A 17,136-nucleotide genomic window follows, 5' to 3' on the forward strand; every position below is an offset into this window, starting at 1 on the left:
ATTTTTCCAGCATGTGTCATGGGTGGATGATTCTTATGCCAGGTGATAAGTGCCATAACAGACCTGCTCAAGCTCTGCAGGAGCTCGAGGAGGAGAGTGACCAGCCCCTCTCCCAGCAAAGTTGGGGATGTCTGAGGTGGATTTGGCCAGCGAGTAGGATGTCATCAGACAGGTAATGGGAGTGAGGGTCTCCCCGGTCAGAGAAAAGCATGGGAAAAACACAGCAGTTATGGGAAAAGAGGACACTTTCAGAGAACAATAGGCTTTCTATGCAGTAGGTACATCATAGGAGGCGTGGGGGGACAGTAAGAGGCTCTAGAAAGAAGAGGATCTGCCGTAAGGGTATTCACATGCAACCAAGCCAGGTGTTAGGGGTCCTGAAGCTTGTACAGTTGGGAGGGAGGGACTCTTAAAGGAAAGGACACACACACACACAAATCTGACTTTTGGCAAGGTTTATAAAAACAAACGGCCATGTGACTACATTATCAGGGCCCCTCCCAGGACCCTGCAGAAGGGAGGAGCGTGGAGTCATGAACCTCCTTGGCTTCATGTGAAGCCACTTGTGCACTCACACTGTGTGTGCGCCGCGGGTGAGAAGCAGGTGCTGACAGACCTTAAGGAAAAGAGTGACATAGGCACATCTGCATTTTAGAAAAAGAAATTATAACTGTGCATATCCATCAAATCTCATCAGCCAAAGCAAAAAGTGCTCTTGTCACCGGGGGCTGTGGATGCTTTCAATGGGCAGCTAAAACTCTAAAACACCCCTGGCTTCTGGGCATGACCGTTTCACTCAGCTGAGCAAAAGTGAAAGAACAGCCCTGTCGCCTGCCTGTTTCCTGCCCTCCCAGAGGCAGGGACAATGCCCCCGCCCCCACAATGTGTCCTGGAATGAAATGTGCCCTTTTGGCAGTGCTGATGGCCAATGTGTTGGGCAGATGCTGCTGGACAAGTCCTCCAGCCAGCTGATGACTCTGTGACCGCCACTGTCAGCTGGCCGCCCTGGTGGGCTTGGGCAGCAATGAGTTCAGGATTCATCTGTCCCTGGCCCTGTGTTTTCCTCTTTGTTCATCCCTTATTCCCGGGCTGTGATAGGTATGCATTGGACTGCATGCACAGTCATGCCGTGGCTTGGTGAAGCACTAGGAAGAAAGCACAAAGCCTCTAGCTGCCCAACGTATTTGACCTCAGCTGAGTGGGAGGAGCTATACTGCACCACCTTCCACTGGGGTCTTAGTATCCCTGGCTGAGCAATGAGGTAGATGGATGACAGGGCCCCACCTGGGGCTGTCGATGAGAAATAGCCCATAAAACTTACTGTAAAATTCCCTGCACCTATAAAGTGCTATTAAAGTAATGACTATAGAAGATGGTGAAAATTGGAGAAGGAACATATGAGCATTTGGGGCTCCCCAGGCCCACTCTTTGGCCCAGAGAGCTCTGGGAGAACACAAGACTACCCTTGACTCTAACGAGTTACAACTGCTTCGCGACGGAGAGAAGCCAGACATGGGTGAACTGCACGGGGGCTGAGTAATCATCAGGTTTTTTCCAGGCACTTTTTAGCTGGTATTTTAATCGTAAACCTCACAAGATGTTACATCCTTTAATTGCTGACCCGCGGCCTCCCCTGCCTTCTCTACAACGTTCCATTGACTTTTGAGAGCCCACGTTTCTTGTTATTACCACATCCATAAATACACAGTAAAAAGGGCAATCCGGCTTTTTGTTTTTCAACACTATTTCAAAAAGAAAGGAAAAATGTGGTAGCCTTAAGTAAGCAACGATCTAGGCAGAACTGACTTCCTATCTTGAATTTACACTTGGTTCCAGTTTACAAGCGTGAAATTATCCTGGGAAGAAAACTGTCATGCAGGTAGGCTATGAATTAATCTTTTCTTTCAATAGTAACAATAACAATGCAGTTTCAATGTGTAATATTAGGCTTTATCTCTTTACCATAACTCATAAAACAAAGCACCCTTACAAGATAACAACTTAAAAAAAAAGTTGACATAGCAAACATTTTGACCAAGACTATAGACAGCACCAGGCGTAAGATCTATGCCTCATTGGAAACCATTTTCTTTTTGCAAAACTATATTTCAAATGATAAAATGGTCACGGTACAAAAAAGTTTATTTAAATTAAATATTTTAGACAAATCAATATCTACAACTGTTCCAAAACATGTGTAGTTCTTGGCAAAAAAAAAAAAAAAAAAAGGAACAGTTTAGCTTAATGTCTGTGATAGTGTTTTACAAGATTATTAATACACATTCTGGACTGCACCAGTCAATCATATTGTCAATGATTTACTATTTATTACCAAATGTCATATACAGTAATAGCATAAAGATTAATCATATCTTATAAGTGATTTTACAATAGGACTCCTTGGAAGGAAAAAAAAAGGATCTTTCAACAATACAAAATATAAGGTGAAAAAAATAAGAGAATATATAAAACACTTACATATTTCATACAGGCAATAATATGCTGACATCAAAAGACAAACGACTGCCTTTCGCTCACTGTTAGGTATGTTCCTTCAAAAGAGGTCTGAGAGAGAGAAGGATGGGAATGTTTGGGGGGTGGGGTCAGGGCTCAGAATCATTTTCCAAATTACTGTGCGTTTCTGTTCTTCGGGAAGGAAGTGCAATGAAGGTGCAGTGGGGTAGCTGTTTTGAAGTGCTGGCTGAAGATGTTACCGGAAGAAACAGCTGGCTGGTGAGGAGGATGCCTTCCCATCCCAGCCATGGGAATGAGACTTGGAATTTTTAAATCAGGGGAATCTTTGAATTAGTGGCCAATTTAGGGGTGGAGAAAGAGCAAAGAATTGGGGAGGGGGGCATCCCAGGAAAGGGAGAGAGGGAGATGGAGACATTGGGAAGAAAGCTCCTTTTGCTTCTGCACTTTGCAGGAGGGAGGGTTGCTGAAATTTAGCTCAAGAAATGAACAGATGCAGAGGGGAGGAAATTCTTTTTTGGGATCCCTGCTCTTTGGGTCATTAGGAACAGGGAGTTGACAAGAAGTTGCCAATGTCGAGAAGAGCATCTGATGTAGGCTGTGAGGCAGGGCGTGAAGGCGTGTGCATCACACACTGTATATATCCAGGTTGTGCCTAGGCCCTTGAGATGTGTGTGCAATCAAAAAAGAAAATCTCTAAAAACATGTTTTCAGTAAAGCAGCTTGAATTCAATCTCATTATCAGTGATGTAGTCAACCCTACTGGTTCATTTCCCAAATCAAGATGAGAGTTTTTTTCTCAAGTTGGAAAAGAATCCTTTTGCAAGACTAGGGTCATTTTGGAAGGCAGTCCAAGGGCAGAAAGCCTTGAGTCCTCAGGCTGTGCACACAGAATCACCACAGGTTACAGCTTAAGGAACTCACTGAATCAAACTTTGTTTTCCTTTTAGTTAGCCTTGGGAAAATCCTACATCAGAAAACCCTGGAGAAGAAGGAAACTTAGGTGTCAAATCTGTGCCTCACTTTTCAGGTGGCGGGGGACAGGCTGGAAGGGGAGGAGATGCCAGTCAGGGTGTCACCAGCCCTCCCAGGATCCTGGGTCTGCGGATCCCAGCCCGGGGGTCTCCCCATCTGGAGAACCCAAACATCAGACAGGCTGTCCCCCTGAGGTTGAGTCAGATTTCAGAGAGGTTGTAAATGCTGCTGGGCTTTTCACACATTTGTTTCAGGGGTGGGGTCAGGGAGGAGAGGTGGGAGAAAATTGCACCTGGGACCAGAATCTTTCAGCAGCTACCTTGCCTTATTCCCAATTAGCCAATAAAAACTCATTTGAAGGAATATACGCAAAGTGCAGGCTGCAGGCAGTGGAATGGGTGGGGGAGGGGCAGAAGAGCCCTCGGAGGAGCAGAACCCAGGTCGCCGCGGCGGGGGCGGGCAGTGCAGACCTGCCCATGAGGGCCGTAGCGCGGAGATGTCGGCTCTTCGCAGTGCGCAGGAAGCAGAGTGGTGGCCAGGCAGGACTGGACCAGCCGCCTGGGGCTCTATGACACGCTGTAGCTGTTGTAGTACGTGGCCGTGGCATCAGCCAACACAGAGATGAGGCTGGTCTCCGTGGGGCCCGTGGTGGGCACCTGAGAGCCCGGGGCATGCCCACTGAGGGTCACGGCAGAGTCTGGGTGGCCGGGAGTGTTCAAATACTGGTCGAATTCATTGCGATCCATGTCCCCCAGGAGTTCCACCTGGCTCAGCTGATCCAGGGCATCAAAGCCGGGGTGGTCAGGAGGGGGGGAGAGCTGGCCCAGGTGAGCATGGAGGTTGGAGTGGAGAGGGTGGAAGGTGGCAGGGGAGTAATAGGCGGGAGATGGGGGACAGCCGGGCACGGTGGACATCATAGGAACGCCAGGGGACTGGCCGAGGGCCAGGGAGCCCAGCGGGTGGCTGCAGTGGAGGGGGCTGGGGGTGTACTCCGGGGAGTAAGGGGGCCGGGGCAGGTGGGGGATGCGCCGGGAGTGCGCATGCTCCTCCTGGCAGGGGGAAGAGAAGAAGGTCTGCTCGGGCTCCAGCACATCCAGGGGCGACATTTCCGGAGGCGTGGGCAGCCCGTATGGGTACGTGTCCGCGCTGCCTGGGGTGCCGCCGCCGCCGCCGCCGTTTGGCGCCTCCGGGTAGCAGCCCCGCAGGCTGGGCAGGGCGGCGCCCGGGGAGTACTCACCCCGGTCCTCCTTCTCCCCCAGCGCGCCCCGGCCGCCGCCCCGCTTCTCCGGCAGGGCGTTCTGGTCCCGGGAGAGGGAGCTGAGCAGGAAGCCGGGGTCCAGGCGCTTGCAGAGGCGCTTGGCCTGCTTCTTCCTGCGCGGGCGGTACTTGTAGTTGGGGTAGTCCTGCATGTGCTGCAGGCGCAGTCGCTCCGCCTCGTCCACGTACGGCCGCTTCTGCGACAGCGTCAGCGCCTTCCACGACTTTCCTGCTCACACAAGTCAGAGAAGGCCACTTTCAGCATCTGCGCGGCGTGGGGCGGCTGGCGCACCTGTGTCAGACCCGTGCCCGCAGGCAGCCCGCACGCACACGCCGTGCCCCTGCCCCTGTCCCCCATCCCGTCCGCGGTACCCTCTCCCCACAGAGGGCACGAAGGGCACCGCAGTCCTCGAACCCGCTTCCCGGCCCAGGTCTTGCACAGCACAGTGAGGCCAAACCGGCCCCCTTGCCCGCGTCCCGCAAAACCACCACAGGCCAACGACACAGTCACACCGCCTCTCCTATAAAAGCCACCAGATAACACGAACGGAAAAACAATGGGGACTCACAAGGAAAGGCCCACCTGACCCATTATCAGCCACAGGACGAAAATATGTAACGACTACGACATTGATTTTTACCCTTGAGGGGCAATTCTAGTTATGTATGCATTTAAATGAAAACTCTCTGCCTTCATTCATTATGGCTGTTTCTCGGGAAGTGATGCTGTAATATTATTTATGGCATACACCTCACAGGCCTTCCCCTGAAGGAACTCAGAGTCAGTAATTTCACAGATGTAAGTAAGTTATAGGCTCTAACTTAGGGTAACAGCAGAGTATCCCTTACACCTGAAGGTCAAATAGAACCTTTCTATATGAAGGTCTGACCCTGATCAGAATGCTCGCATCTATCTGCACCAGTCACCGATGCATGCACACGCGCACACGCACACGCACACGCACACACACACTACAGCTCCCAGCCGTCTACTTAGGACCCGTTGACCATGGCAAGGGCACCTGCTCAGCCACTGACCCCATACAGAAGAAAACCCCTTTAACTTCCCTGGGTCTCTATTTTCCTCACTAGAACATATGTTGTGATGCTACCCAACTCGAAACTCTCTTTTAAAAAGCATTGCACACATGTATGCCACTAAAATGCTGGTTTCACTTGTATTTCCTATTGGTCCTTACTTGCTTGTATGCTGCTTGTAAATTGCGTTAGCGCCTCTCTGTCCTCCCTCAAAGTGCACTGCACATCCCTCCAGCTGCAGGTTTTCTGAAGGTCACTTCTGGACCCCATAGAGTGTTACCCCCTTGGGTGGACTCAAATTCTACAGCTTTGACAAGTTCCCCCATGACTCTAATGTATCCTGAAGTTTGAGAGCCACTAACCTGGAGGGTAGGCCTTGCTAAGCCCTGTAAGGAAGGGGACCACATCTCTCACCCAGAGCCCTCTGCACGGGGCCCAGTACAGAGCTGTGTGTGCGGCTACCCTCCCTCAGTGTCCCTGCTGGCTGGCTCTGCACACCAGGCCCTCAAAGGGGGCTGGTGGAGGGTGAATATTAAAGGTGTGCTACCACTGGTATGAAAGTTTATAGCTACGCTGACAGAGTCGTCATTAATATAATTAGCTATTACTTAAAAGGGTGACTTGACAAGTGTTAGGAAGCCCAGATTCGGGGTTGGTCCTCAGTTCCCAGCCTCAGCTGAGGCCACAAAGTTGTTGTAGGAGGCCCAAGACCCAGACACAACACACCCTGTCTGTGGACTGAATATAAACGTGACTCTAGTTTCTAAGTATACCTGGATATGGCAGTATTAATAAAAGATAGGTTCGTTTTTAAATGCCACTAAATGTGTAACTGTATGGGCCTTCTCGTTCATAATATACTAAAAATACTAGCGTTACTGGGTGAAGTTTTAATGTTAAAGATTAGAAAGCTTATAGTAAAAAAAGTTGGGACTCTCACATCCAGTCCTTTCCTTTCCTAGGTCAGAAAGGAAAGGGTTGGGTTAGGTCATGGGGGTGGAAATAGATCATCCTGCTGCTCCCCTGTGAACAGATTAGAAAGTCCGTATTTTAAAAAGCAATACCAGGTTGGTTTCCTTCACCCCGTGCCAGGAGCTATGTGGTTAAGCAGGAAGGAATCTGTGTCTTTCCTGCAAAATGAACTATAACCTCTGAAAGCCTAAATGCAAATAGGCAGCAGGGATCAGCTTACAGGAGGCATTTGTCACCCAAGTCCTTTGCCTGGGAGCAGGTAGGCCTCTATAGGGCTCCCCAACCCAAGTGCTTCTCCCATCGCTGTCTCCAGTCTGCAGCAGAAACCCTGCTCCATCCTGGTCTCAAGAGCTATGTTTAGGTAATAGGCACAGAATCTGGGGCCCATGGAAAAAGCTTTTGGGGACCACAAAAAATGTTTTCATAGCTTTAACAATTTGAGGGAAATGTGAACCATCAGGTAGAATAAAATGACTTATTGTAGTACATATTAATATATATGTCTTTTTGCCAATACAGTGTAAAATACAATTTTAAATATTGTTCATGGGGGAAGGGGCTCACTAAACCTGGCCCACTAATGTCTCCTGGGCACAGCCAGCCAAGAGGCTGGGCTGTGGGTAGGAGGCTCTGAAACCAGGAGTCTACCAGCTGCTTTGAAAGCATGTCCAGCCTGCAGGAGGAATCCCCTCTGTGGGCCTGTGGCTTTAGCCAGCAGAAAGGTGCACCTCAGCCCTCACCCCACAGTTTCCACCCAGAAGGAGCCAGGAGCTCCAATTGAAAAAGAAACCCGGTCCAAACCTTCTGGGCCTGGTGGGGTTGGGGAGGGCAGAGCCAGCCTGGGGTATCTACACACTGTCCCTGCTCACAGGGCCTGGCACCCACTGCTCACGCAAAGTGCTTTGAAAGCTTTCCACCGGTTAAAAGGAATAAAAACCACATCCAAGGGACTAAGAGGTTAGGCGTAAGGCCAAGTAAAAAAGTGCTCAGCTCCAGACAAGGGAGAGACACGAAGGCCCAACACAAACTCCCGGTTTTTCCGACATGCCCTAACATCGTCTCTCTGGGCTCCTCCGGTCTAGCTGCCCCCATCCCCAGTCCAGCCACCACTGCTGGGACTGCACGGGGTCACTGGGGAAGCCCCCCAGGCGGGCTCCGGGACAGACCCTCACTGGCTGCCCTGAGCATGCCTATCAAATTAAACTCCTGCGATTGAGTCTTGAATGGAGTCTATTTGCGTAGACTTTTTTTTTCTTTACTATTGCTTTAATAATTAAGTTAAACCAGGAATGCGTTCCCGCAAGGTCTCTCTTCACAATGTTCGTTAATAATAGTTACAATCTCCCTCGGTGATGGTGCCAGCGGTCAAGTTCAGGGAACGGCGGGTTTCCCTGTATTCCGGTATATTTGGTAAACGCCAGTTCCACCTCGTCTCTGCGTTTGGGTCCCTGTCGCTGGTCGCCCCGCGCCTGAACGCCGCCCGGCCTGTACTGTCCCGTGAGGCCCCAATTCCGCCTGTGTCCCCGCGAGTGGACCTCCCGGGGCACCGCGGCGTTTCGCGCGGTTTCACTTTGGGCCTTGCCCAGGTGTCCCTGCTCTGAACCCCGGCCACCGCGCGCACACCCGCGCTGCACAGATGCCCACCCTCGCGTCACGCCCCGCGCGTCCCTGCGCGCCAGGTCCGGCCGGGATCGGCGCGCTCGCCCCAGGCTGTCCTTTCCCGCGCCCCGCGCCCGCAACCTCGGGGCTCCCGCCGCCCCGCTCACTCACCCAGCATCTTGCTGAGCTCGGCGTTGTGCAGGTCCGGGTTCTGCACCGCCAGACGTTTCCTCTCGTCCTTGGCCCACACCATGAAGGCGTTCATGGGCCGCCGGATACGGCTTTCCGAGCCCTTGTCCCCCGGCGGGCGAGTGGCGGCGGGCGGCGACAGCCCATCCGACAGTTCGGTCTCCAGGGCCGGGCACTCGAGCCCCTCCGGCCACGGGTAAGTTCCCAGCAGCGAGGCCATGGCCGCACGGGGGTCGCCTCGCGGGGCGGGTGCTGACCTGGCCCTCGCACCGGTCAGTCGGGGCGTCCAAGTTGGCCCGCAGCCGCGGCCCGGCCCCGTATTTATCAGCTTGGAGCAGCCGCGTCCTCCAATGACTCTGGAAGGCGGCACGGCCCCTCCCTCCGTCTCGGCGCGGCCCCCTCCCCCGGCCTGCTTTCCGGGTCTCCGCGTCGCGGCTCCGACCTGCCGGGTGTGGGGGGAGAAGGGAGGAGGGCCTCTTCCCCGCGCCGCCCCGGCCCGGCCCTCTGCCTTCCGGGTCCCCCTCCGGGATCCGCACCCGCCGCCCGGGGGCCACCTCCCGTCCCGCCCGCTCCGGGCTCAGGTGCCGCAGAGGCAGGAGGCCGGCGCCACCAGCCGCCACCTCGCTGGGGAGCGGGAGCCGGACTCCAGCCCCCTGGCTGTGGCCTCCCCAGGCCAGACGCCACTAAGGCCTCCCGCGCGTGGAATCCTATGGAGAACCGAAGCCAAAGAGGTTTCGCTGGGAATGGCGGGGCGCGAGAGTCGTTGACCACGAATCCCCCAGAGGAGCATGTGAACCGTTCTTGAGAGAACACACTACCGCTTCTCTAAAATGACCCGGGCCCCCAGCCAACTTTGGGGGCCACCAGAGACTACCAAGGGCTGGGGTTGAATCCCACATCGGGTTCTACTGCAGGGTCCACCCCAGGGACCCCTGGATGTCCCTGCAGCTTCCTGGCTCCTGGGAGCACATGGCTGCGTTCTCAATTCTTATTCACTCTGCCCTCTGATTTCTCTTCTTACCCCTCCTTCCCCACCCCACCGTAGTCTCGGCCTCCAGCTCCCTTGTCTCTAGCTCTTCTCTCCAGGAATTCCCTTCTATTTTCTCCTCCCGCCAGCTCCCACGGAGCGAGTGGAGTTGCTCTAGCCCTCCCCAGCGCGTCCCCCCGGCTTTGGCGCGACCTGGGAGCTCCCGAGTTTCCCTCATTCTGACATCCCAGGGTAGACGGGGCTTCAGGTTCTGGACCTGCGCCCACCCGGAGGGCTGGGGGCTGGGGGCTCACCGCCGTCCGGGAGGACGCGAACCCCCTGTCTCGGTGGACAGCTCCCGTGTCACCCTGTTTCGTCTGAGTAGGGCTGTTCCCCTGGCTCTTACTTCAGTGCTGGCACACAGTAGGCGCTCAGGAAATGCTAAATAACTGAATGGATAAATGAGGGAGTAAATGCGGCTTAGACACACCCTACTGTACAAAACATAGCAATCATAAAGCTTAACTAGATCCTGAAATTCAACCCACAAATGTTTACTGAGCGCACCCCCTGTGCAGTGCTCTGCAGAAATGACCCTGAAAGGAGGTAGCATCGTTACGGGAGGGCTGTGGAGTCTGAAGTCAGGAACTGTCTTCAGTGTTTGGGTGACTTCACGCGTGACTCTGGGCAAGTAGGGTGTCTCGCGAGGCCTCCTTTTCTGATCCAGAAACGAGGACGACGGTAACACTGATTTCACAGGGCTGTTGTGCGGTATGGTGAGAGAATATGTGTGAAGCCCCAAATCTGCACACGATGGCAAATGTTAGTATAACTCCAGACATAGAGCCCGTAGACTCTAAGCCCGGATTTCAACGTCTCAGCGCGCAGCGTCCGAGCTCGCAGGCGCCTCGGGGGCAGTACGCACCCTGGGACAGGCCACGCGGCTAAAGCCGGGCAAGCGGGTGGAGAAGTGCGACTTCTCCGTTTTGAAAGTCCCAGTTTTAATTTCTAAAGCCCCGTGTAAGTTTCATCCGAGAACGGGCTTTCCGCATAAAACAGATGGTTTAGTTTTCCTCTCCCTTCCAGCCAGGACGCAGTAGCACCACCCGAGGCACATTCGCTCCGCCCGCAGCTCTCGCCAGCCGGGGCCGAGCCGCGAAGGGCGCGGGTCGCGGCGCGGGTCGCGCAGGAATGTGGATGCCCACAGCCCGAGAGCAACCTGGAACCAACCGCGGTCCTGGCTGGCGTAGGGGACCCAGCTGGCAGGCCGGGAGGGTTGCAGAGAGAAGGTGCCCACGGTCTAGGCGGACTTCCCCACTCCGGGAAGCCCAGACCATTTCCCGTGTTGGAGTCCTCTGCCAGAAATTCCTCTAGAAAACTCCTACGCCAGAACGCCCTGGGAACTGCGGGGAGCTAGGGCCACGCCGGCCGGGAAGGGCAGCTTGTTGGGGGTGGGGGAGGAAGGAGGAAAGAAGGGATCCCTACAGAGGGACTTGCGCGGCAGCCCAAGACCCGTGGGAGAACTCGATACCGACCCTTTCTAACCCACCAACGCGCCAGGGTGGGAACAGTGGCCCGCAGGGTCAGAGTCCTCTAGGGGACAGCGCCCCCTTGCCGGCCACGGGCATCCCCACTGCAGTTCCAGCCTCCGGTCCCTCCTTGCGCGATTCCTGAGCAGAACGCGCACGCGATGGGGCCGCGCCCAGGCACCAGGTTAGGAAGATGCGCCGGCCCCCAGGAGCGCAGAGAAGTCAAATTGGATTCCACAGACCGATGGCAAAAACGGAGAAAACAGCGAAGGCGGTGTCAGAGAAGATACGTGTTGTGATTCTTGTTTCCAATCGTTTAACTTTTTGCATTTCACCCCGGGAGAGCGCTTGCGCCGGGCTTGTCCAGGATCTGGTTGTTAATGGCCATATTGCTAGCACGGGCCTGGCCCCGACCTCGTGAGCTGTCTGCACACGGGAACCCGGGCTCTTACGCTTACTTTATTTCTTCATTAATTTGTCCCCATGCTTTGACTCACTTGGGTAACGTTATGCAAACGTGCGCTGATGCGGGCAGTGCTAAAATGTGAGGGGTCAATGCGACCCCTCCGCCTCTCTGGTCACTGCGACCTCAGTGCTCCCGAGCTCCGCGCAGCCCCCCAAGCGTTCCCAAAGCCCGGGGCTGCGAAGGCTGAGCGACAGGGCCAGGGCTGGCGCCCTCCGCGGTATCGCCAACACCTGCTCCGGCCGGCCAGCGCGGAGCCCGCGACCGCTGACAGTTGGATTTGGTCCAGAGACTCAGTAGTTTAGACTCGGCGCGGTGAATCCGCAAGCAACCCCACCAAGACGGGTGGAGACATAGGGCTGCGGTGCCGGGCCCTGCGAGTGCTTGGAGCGTCGGCAGGGCGGGCTGGGTTCCCGCGGACACGCGAGAGCAGAACCGGAGCGGCGGGTCCGCGTGGGACGACGCCGAGGCACAGCGGGCACCGCGCGTGTACCACGCGCCGGAGGACCGGTCGGCGCACAGCCTTGCGCCTTACTCTTCCGGTGTGTGTGGCGTAAAATGCGCTCTCTGCTCCTCTTTTGAAAGACCTTTCCTTTCCTTTCTTTACTTTTTCTTTTTCCTTTCCTCCTTGCTTGCTTCCCTGCTTTGTCCCTCCCCCTCTCCTTCTTTCCCCCTCGCCTCTCCTTCTTTCTCCCCTTCCGCCCATCTGTAGTTCGCTGAACTTAGGTTCCAGGGACGCAGGGCTTGAGGTCAGAAGCCTGCAAATTGCTGCAACGTAATAGTAGCGCGCAATTAGGTTGGTGCAAAAGTAATTGCGGTATTTGCCATTGAAAATAATTGCAAACACCGCGACTACTTTTGCACCAACGTAATAGTTCATTTACCTGATCTCAATAGTTTTTCACCTGTAAAATGGGGATAATACAGGATTACTGATACAGTATTTGTGAAAGCACCTCATACATGAAAAAAACAACTGTGAACTGTTATAAAATAATGAATGGATGAAAATTTAAATAAGATTGATAGGGTCCCACCTCCATAACTTTCTCCTGGAAGAGCTTTCCTTGTTCTATTTCCTTACTCTATTCCAAACGGAAGAATTTCAGTGACTCTAGGGCACCAGAGCACTAGGCCAGAAAAAGCTGGGTGCTGCTCCAGTGGGCTGATGGAGCCACAGCTCACGACCTTTGTCTTTGCAACAGTTTTGTGCCCGTGTTTTGCTGGTGCTCTTTGTTCCTCACAGCAGGCTGGAGGTGGAAATCATCACCATCATCTTTGCTGCTCTCACTGACTTATCCCTGTGACTTGATTGGCAGTCTTCGCAAAGGTCATCCTCTGGCTCATCCAGGCCTCTACACAGCCCTCTGCAAAGTAGGCAGCCCTAGTTTTAGTATTAAACTGTTTTCCAGATGAGGCAGGTAAGGCTGCAGCAGCAAGTGGCAGAGCAGAGACCTGAATACACCTCTCTAGGCCTCATGCCTTTGTTCTTGAGTTCCAAGGTTGCCAGGGGCTCAGTTCCCAGTTCCCCACACTCACCAGAGCCCCAGACCAGGGGAAGAGCTTCTCACTTGCCACTGGGTCTCCCTCTGCCCTCTCCCGCCCCATCTCTCCAAGTTCCATTGGACCTTTCCTCATTCAGAGGGCGCTTTAAAAAGTTCAAGGTAATGGGAAAAGCAAATGGGCAAACCCTGTTGGCTATAGGTGAAGTGTATGATGGAAAGCCAGGATACTGAGCCCAGGCCTTCTGGAGGCCCCCTTCCCCACCCTTCACAGCTAGTCAGCAACCGGAAGCCCTGCCTTTCTTCCAAGAAGCTTCGCTCAGAGTTCTTCTCTTTTAACCCACAGAAATCTCTTTATAGTCATTTGGGAGAAATTCATCAAGGTCCCTAATTTAGAATAATTTGGGGGGATTCAACCACACAGCATGGATTTAAGATGTACCTACAGGTGTTGTGCGGGGTGTCCGGCGGGGCGGCCTGCGGGGTCTCTGCTCCCGCTCCCCACATAAGAACGCAGGACATGGTGAGGCCAAAAAGGAACACCCACGGAGCCATAGGTAGGGAAGTCATACCACTATGGTCTCACTGGAGGCTGGGTTTACACGACGTGCGACCTGCTGTCCGCTTTGCTGCCAACCGACCAACTCTCCTCGACTCTCCTCGACTCTCCTTACTCTCCTTCAGTCTCCTCCTTCACTCTCCTCGGCTCCCCTCCGTAGCCGCGGCAGTTATATCAGTGACCAATGGCTTAATGGCTACAGCTGATGGCCAACCAGCCACAGCTGACGGCCATCCACTATCTGAGGCAGCACCTCTCCACATGAGGCCGAGAGCCTGGAAACCGTTTTTTGGGGCTCTGCCCCCACAATAGGCTTATTGGTAGTTTGAAATCCACCCATTAAAGCAACCTCATAAGCTAAACAAGGAAATATCCTCAGCTTCTCACAGCAGAATTGTTGGCTGATGACAGAGTCCTGTGTGATGAGATCTCTATCAGTCGTGAGAGTGGACTGGAAGCAGGCGGGACACAAGGAGAACTGGACAGAGTTTTGCAACATCTTAGGTTTAACAGTTTAACTTTCTCCTGAGGACCAGGAGAACAGGAATAGGGTTTTCAGATGACACTGCCCCTGAATGTGGGGGGTGTAGAACCCCTGACAACATCCAAACCCTTTTGTCAGAGAGAATGAACAGTAACAAAACACTGAGGTACAGAAACCCACATTTTCTTGGGGTCAGAACCAGGTGAGTACCTGATCTGCAGTAACCAGATCAGACATCCTGGCCACTACAGAATCCCCCCTCTACACAGGCACAATCGTCTCTTATTGCGTCCCCCAACTTTTGCTGTGGAAGAACCCAGACTTGGAGCCAGGAAACACAATACCTGTCCCACCTGCCACTGCTGGCTGTATACATTTGAGCAAGTCACTTACCTGGTGTGCAGGGTGGAGAGCCTCGTGGTCCAGGGAGATGACGGCTTTGCCTGTGTGTACATCCTCACAGCAGCAGCGAGGTAAGCTCGTGCTCACTCTGGGGTGTGTGCGTGCTTCTCCCTAGCACTGAGGGCTGCGTGAATTCCAGGTCAAGAATAAACCTTTTCTACATTAATTTTCTCCCGCTCCACTCTGAACAATAATCAGTTTTCCTTCTGTAAGGAGGAAGGATTACGGCACTGAAATGATCTTTAGTTAGTTGGTCAGAAGCTAAAGTTTCAGACAAATTTAGATGGAAAAACCAACAAACCAACAAGAAAAACTAAGAGCTGGCTCAAAGGGGTATGTTTCTATCGCTTTATCCTATTGCCTCTTCTTTCCAAATGACTAAGAGGAAGACGGGAAAGTGACTATAAAATGCCTGTAAATAATACAACATGGAAAACACGTTTCAGGCTACCTATACACGTCTGATTTCTGCGTAAATAGTGTCAGGCTAATAACTGACATTACGAGGCATCAACGATAGATCTCATCACAGAGGACTCTGTCATCAGCCAACAATTCTGGTATGAGAAGCTGAGGATATTTCCTTGTTTGGCTTATGAGATTGCTTTAAGGGAAGGATTGCAAACAACCATTATTTTATGTTTTGTTATTTTAATAAAATGTTCATTGAAGTACAGTACGCCTACAGAGAAGTGCAGAGATAGGGAGCACTAGCTGAGATTTCACGACGTGAGCGCACCTGTGTAAATGATGCTCAGATTATGAAACAGAATGTCACCAGTCTTACTATTTTAAGGTCTCCTCTCCCCCACTAAACTGTAAGTTTCCTTAGGGCAGGGACTGAGTATCACTCTGTTTTAAAATATAGCACATTCATAGAAAATTTGAGGTATAGTAAGGCCAACAGGAGATGACTACTCTTGAGAAACTAATTATTCACAGTTCCCAAGAGGGGCAGTTCTAGCTCTGAGGGCCATAGGGGGAAGTACTGGGAGACAGGAAACTGTGGGCAAGAGTCTTTATTGGAGTTTCCTTGGGAAGGAATGGGCAATGGAGGGAAAGCAGGCTTAGGATCAGCTAACCTGAATAATTTAGGTGGGCACTGGGGCATAAAGATATCCCGAGTTGTCAGGTACCTGGCTTTGGGGTGATTAGGGCAGGTGGATAGTGGCCCAGAGTGTGAGAGCTCCACCAAGGAGGTGGTTGGGGGTGTGGGTTTGTATGAAAAGCGCACTGCAGGTGAGTTGTTTACTCTCTGTAGGAATTGGCTAACCTTGGGAGAGGCAGACTGTCAGTCAGCGAGGCCCCAGATGACGAAGCATCAGCATACAGATAATAAATGACATGGCTAGTATGCACTCATCTTTGACACTCCAGAACCTAAAATAATGTGTTGCACCTAACAGGCACTCAGTGACAAGGGGAAAATGGAAGGAAAGAAGGAAGGAAGCATCTGGGGAGAAGAGACAGGATGGTGTATAATGGGCCAGCTGGTTGGGCAACAGGAGGGCTGCCTTCAATAGCCTCACTGGCCACAGCACCGAAGTGAGTTGTTCACATCAACTCATGTGAAGAGACTTCATTCCGTAGCTCCTAGATTTCTATTCAGAAAGTTAGGATGTCTCGGCAGTCTCAGATGTCCCTTGAGAAAGACATCACTGGGAAACACCCCCCTCATTCAACATCTCCACGTAGACTAGGTGTCTACATTGGTCCTTGAACCATTCACTGTCTGTCTGCTGGTATCTGACAGGGATGTGGGAAAGGGATGTGCTCCAGTTATCTACAGTTCTGTAATGCACTACCCCCAAATTAGTAGTGCAAACTATTATGCTCAGTGTCTCTATGGGTCAGGAATTTGGATAGTGTACAGTAAGGATGTCTGCTTCAGATGAGGTTTCAGCTGGAAAGGCATGAACGACTGTCATTTACTTGAATGGTCAGGAGCTGGAAACATTTGGAAGCTTCTTTACCATATGTCTGGCACCGGGGCTGGGATGACTCAAATGCTTGGCTAAGCTGGAACTGTGAACCTGAGTGTCTATCCATTGCTTTTCCGTATTGTTTTCCCAACATCATTTGTTGAAATGGTCTTGGCACACTTGTCAAAAATCATTTTGGACATACATATATATAGCATGTCAGGAATAAATTCCACTTGGTCATGGTATATAATCCTTTCAATATGCTGTTGAGTTTTGTTTTCTAGTATTTTGTGGAGGATTTTTTTGCATCTATATTCACAATGGATATTAGTCTGCAGTTTTCCTTGTGTCTTTGGCTTTGGTATTAAGATAAATGCTGACCTCATAGGAGGAGTTTGGAAGTGTTACCCCCCTCTTCAATCTTTAGAAGAGTTTGAGAAAGATTGGTGTTAATTCTTCATTAAACGTTTGGTAAAATTCATCTGGTCCTGGGATTTTCTTTGTTGGGAGACTTTTGGTTACTGATTCAATCTCTTTAGTTACAGCTCTATTCAGATTGTCAATTCTTTCATGATTCAATTTTAGTAGGTTGTGCGTTGTTGGCATACAATTATATGACTTTTATTTGTATAAAATTGATAGTAGTGTCCCCTTTCATTTCTGATTTTAGTTATTTGAATCTTCTCTTTTTATCAGTCATTTTAATTAAAAGCTTGTCAACTTTGTTGATCTTTAATAAGAATCAACCCTTGGTTTTGATGATGTTCTACTGTTTTTCTATTCTCTATTTTATTTATCTCTGC

General features: G+C 51.9%; 2 protein-coding genes across 2 annotated transcripts in view; both read right to left on the reverse strand.

Moving 5' to 3' along the window:
• The window catches only part of RP1L1 (RP1 like 1), a 181,081-nt gene that overhangs the window by 93,209 nt on the left and 70,736 nt on the right, over window positions 1–17,136 (reverse strand). The gene's annotated exons all lie outside the window — the stretch shown is intronic.
• Window positions 1,561–8,756, reverse strand: SOX7 (SRY-box transcription factor 7). Its single transcript, XM_081076416.1, has 2 exons — window positions 8,485–8,756; window positions 1,561–4,933 (listed from the first exon to the last, which is right to left on the reverse strand). Exons 1-2 carry the CDS (start codon window positions 8,720–8,722, stop codon window positions 4,014–4,016), a joined length of 1,158 nt encoding a protein of 385 aa, XP_080932542.1. The 5' UTR covers window positions 8,723–8,756; the 3' UTR covers window positions 1,561–4,013.

This window comes from Rhinolophus hipposideros (genome assembly GCF_964194185.1).
Source record: "Rhinolophus hipposideros genome assembly, chromosome: 16".
Taxonomy (NCBI): domain Eukaryota; kingdom Metazoa; phylum Chordata; class Mammalia; order Chiroptera; family Rhinolophidae; genus Rhinolophus; species Rhinolophus hipposideros.

Excerpts from the sequence above, each read along its gene's own strand:
- SOX7 (XM_081076416.1), bottom strand. The coding sequence starts at position 8,722 with ATGGCCTCGCTGCTGGGAACTTACCCGTGGCCGGAGGGGCTCGAGTGC. Across the intron at positions 4,934-8,484 it reads CGAGCTCAGCAAGATGCTGG|GAAAGTCGTGGAAGGCGCTG; the intron begins GTGAGTGAGCGG and ends TTGTGTGAGCAG.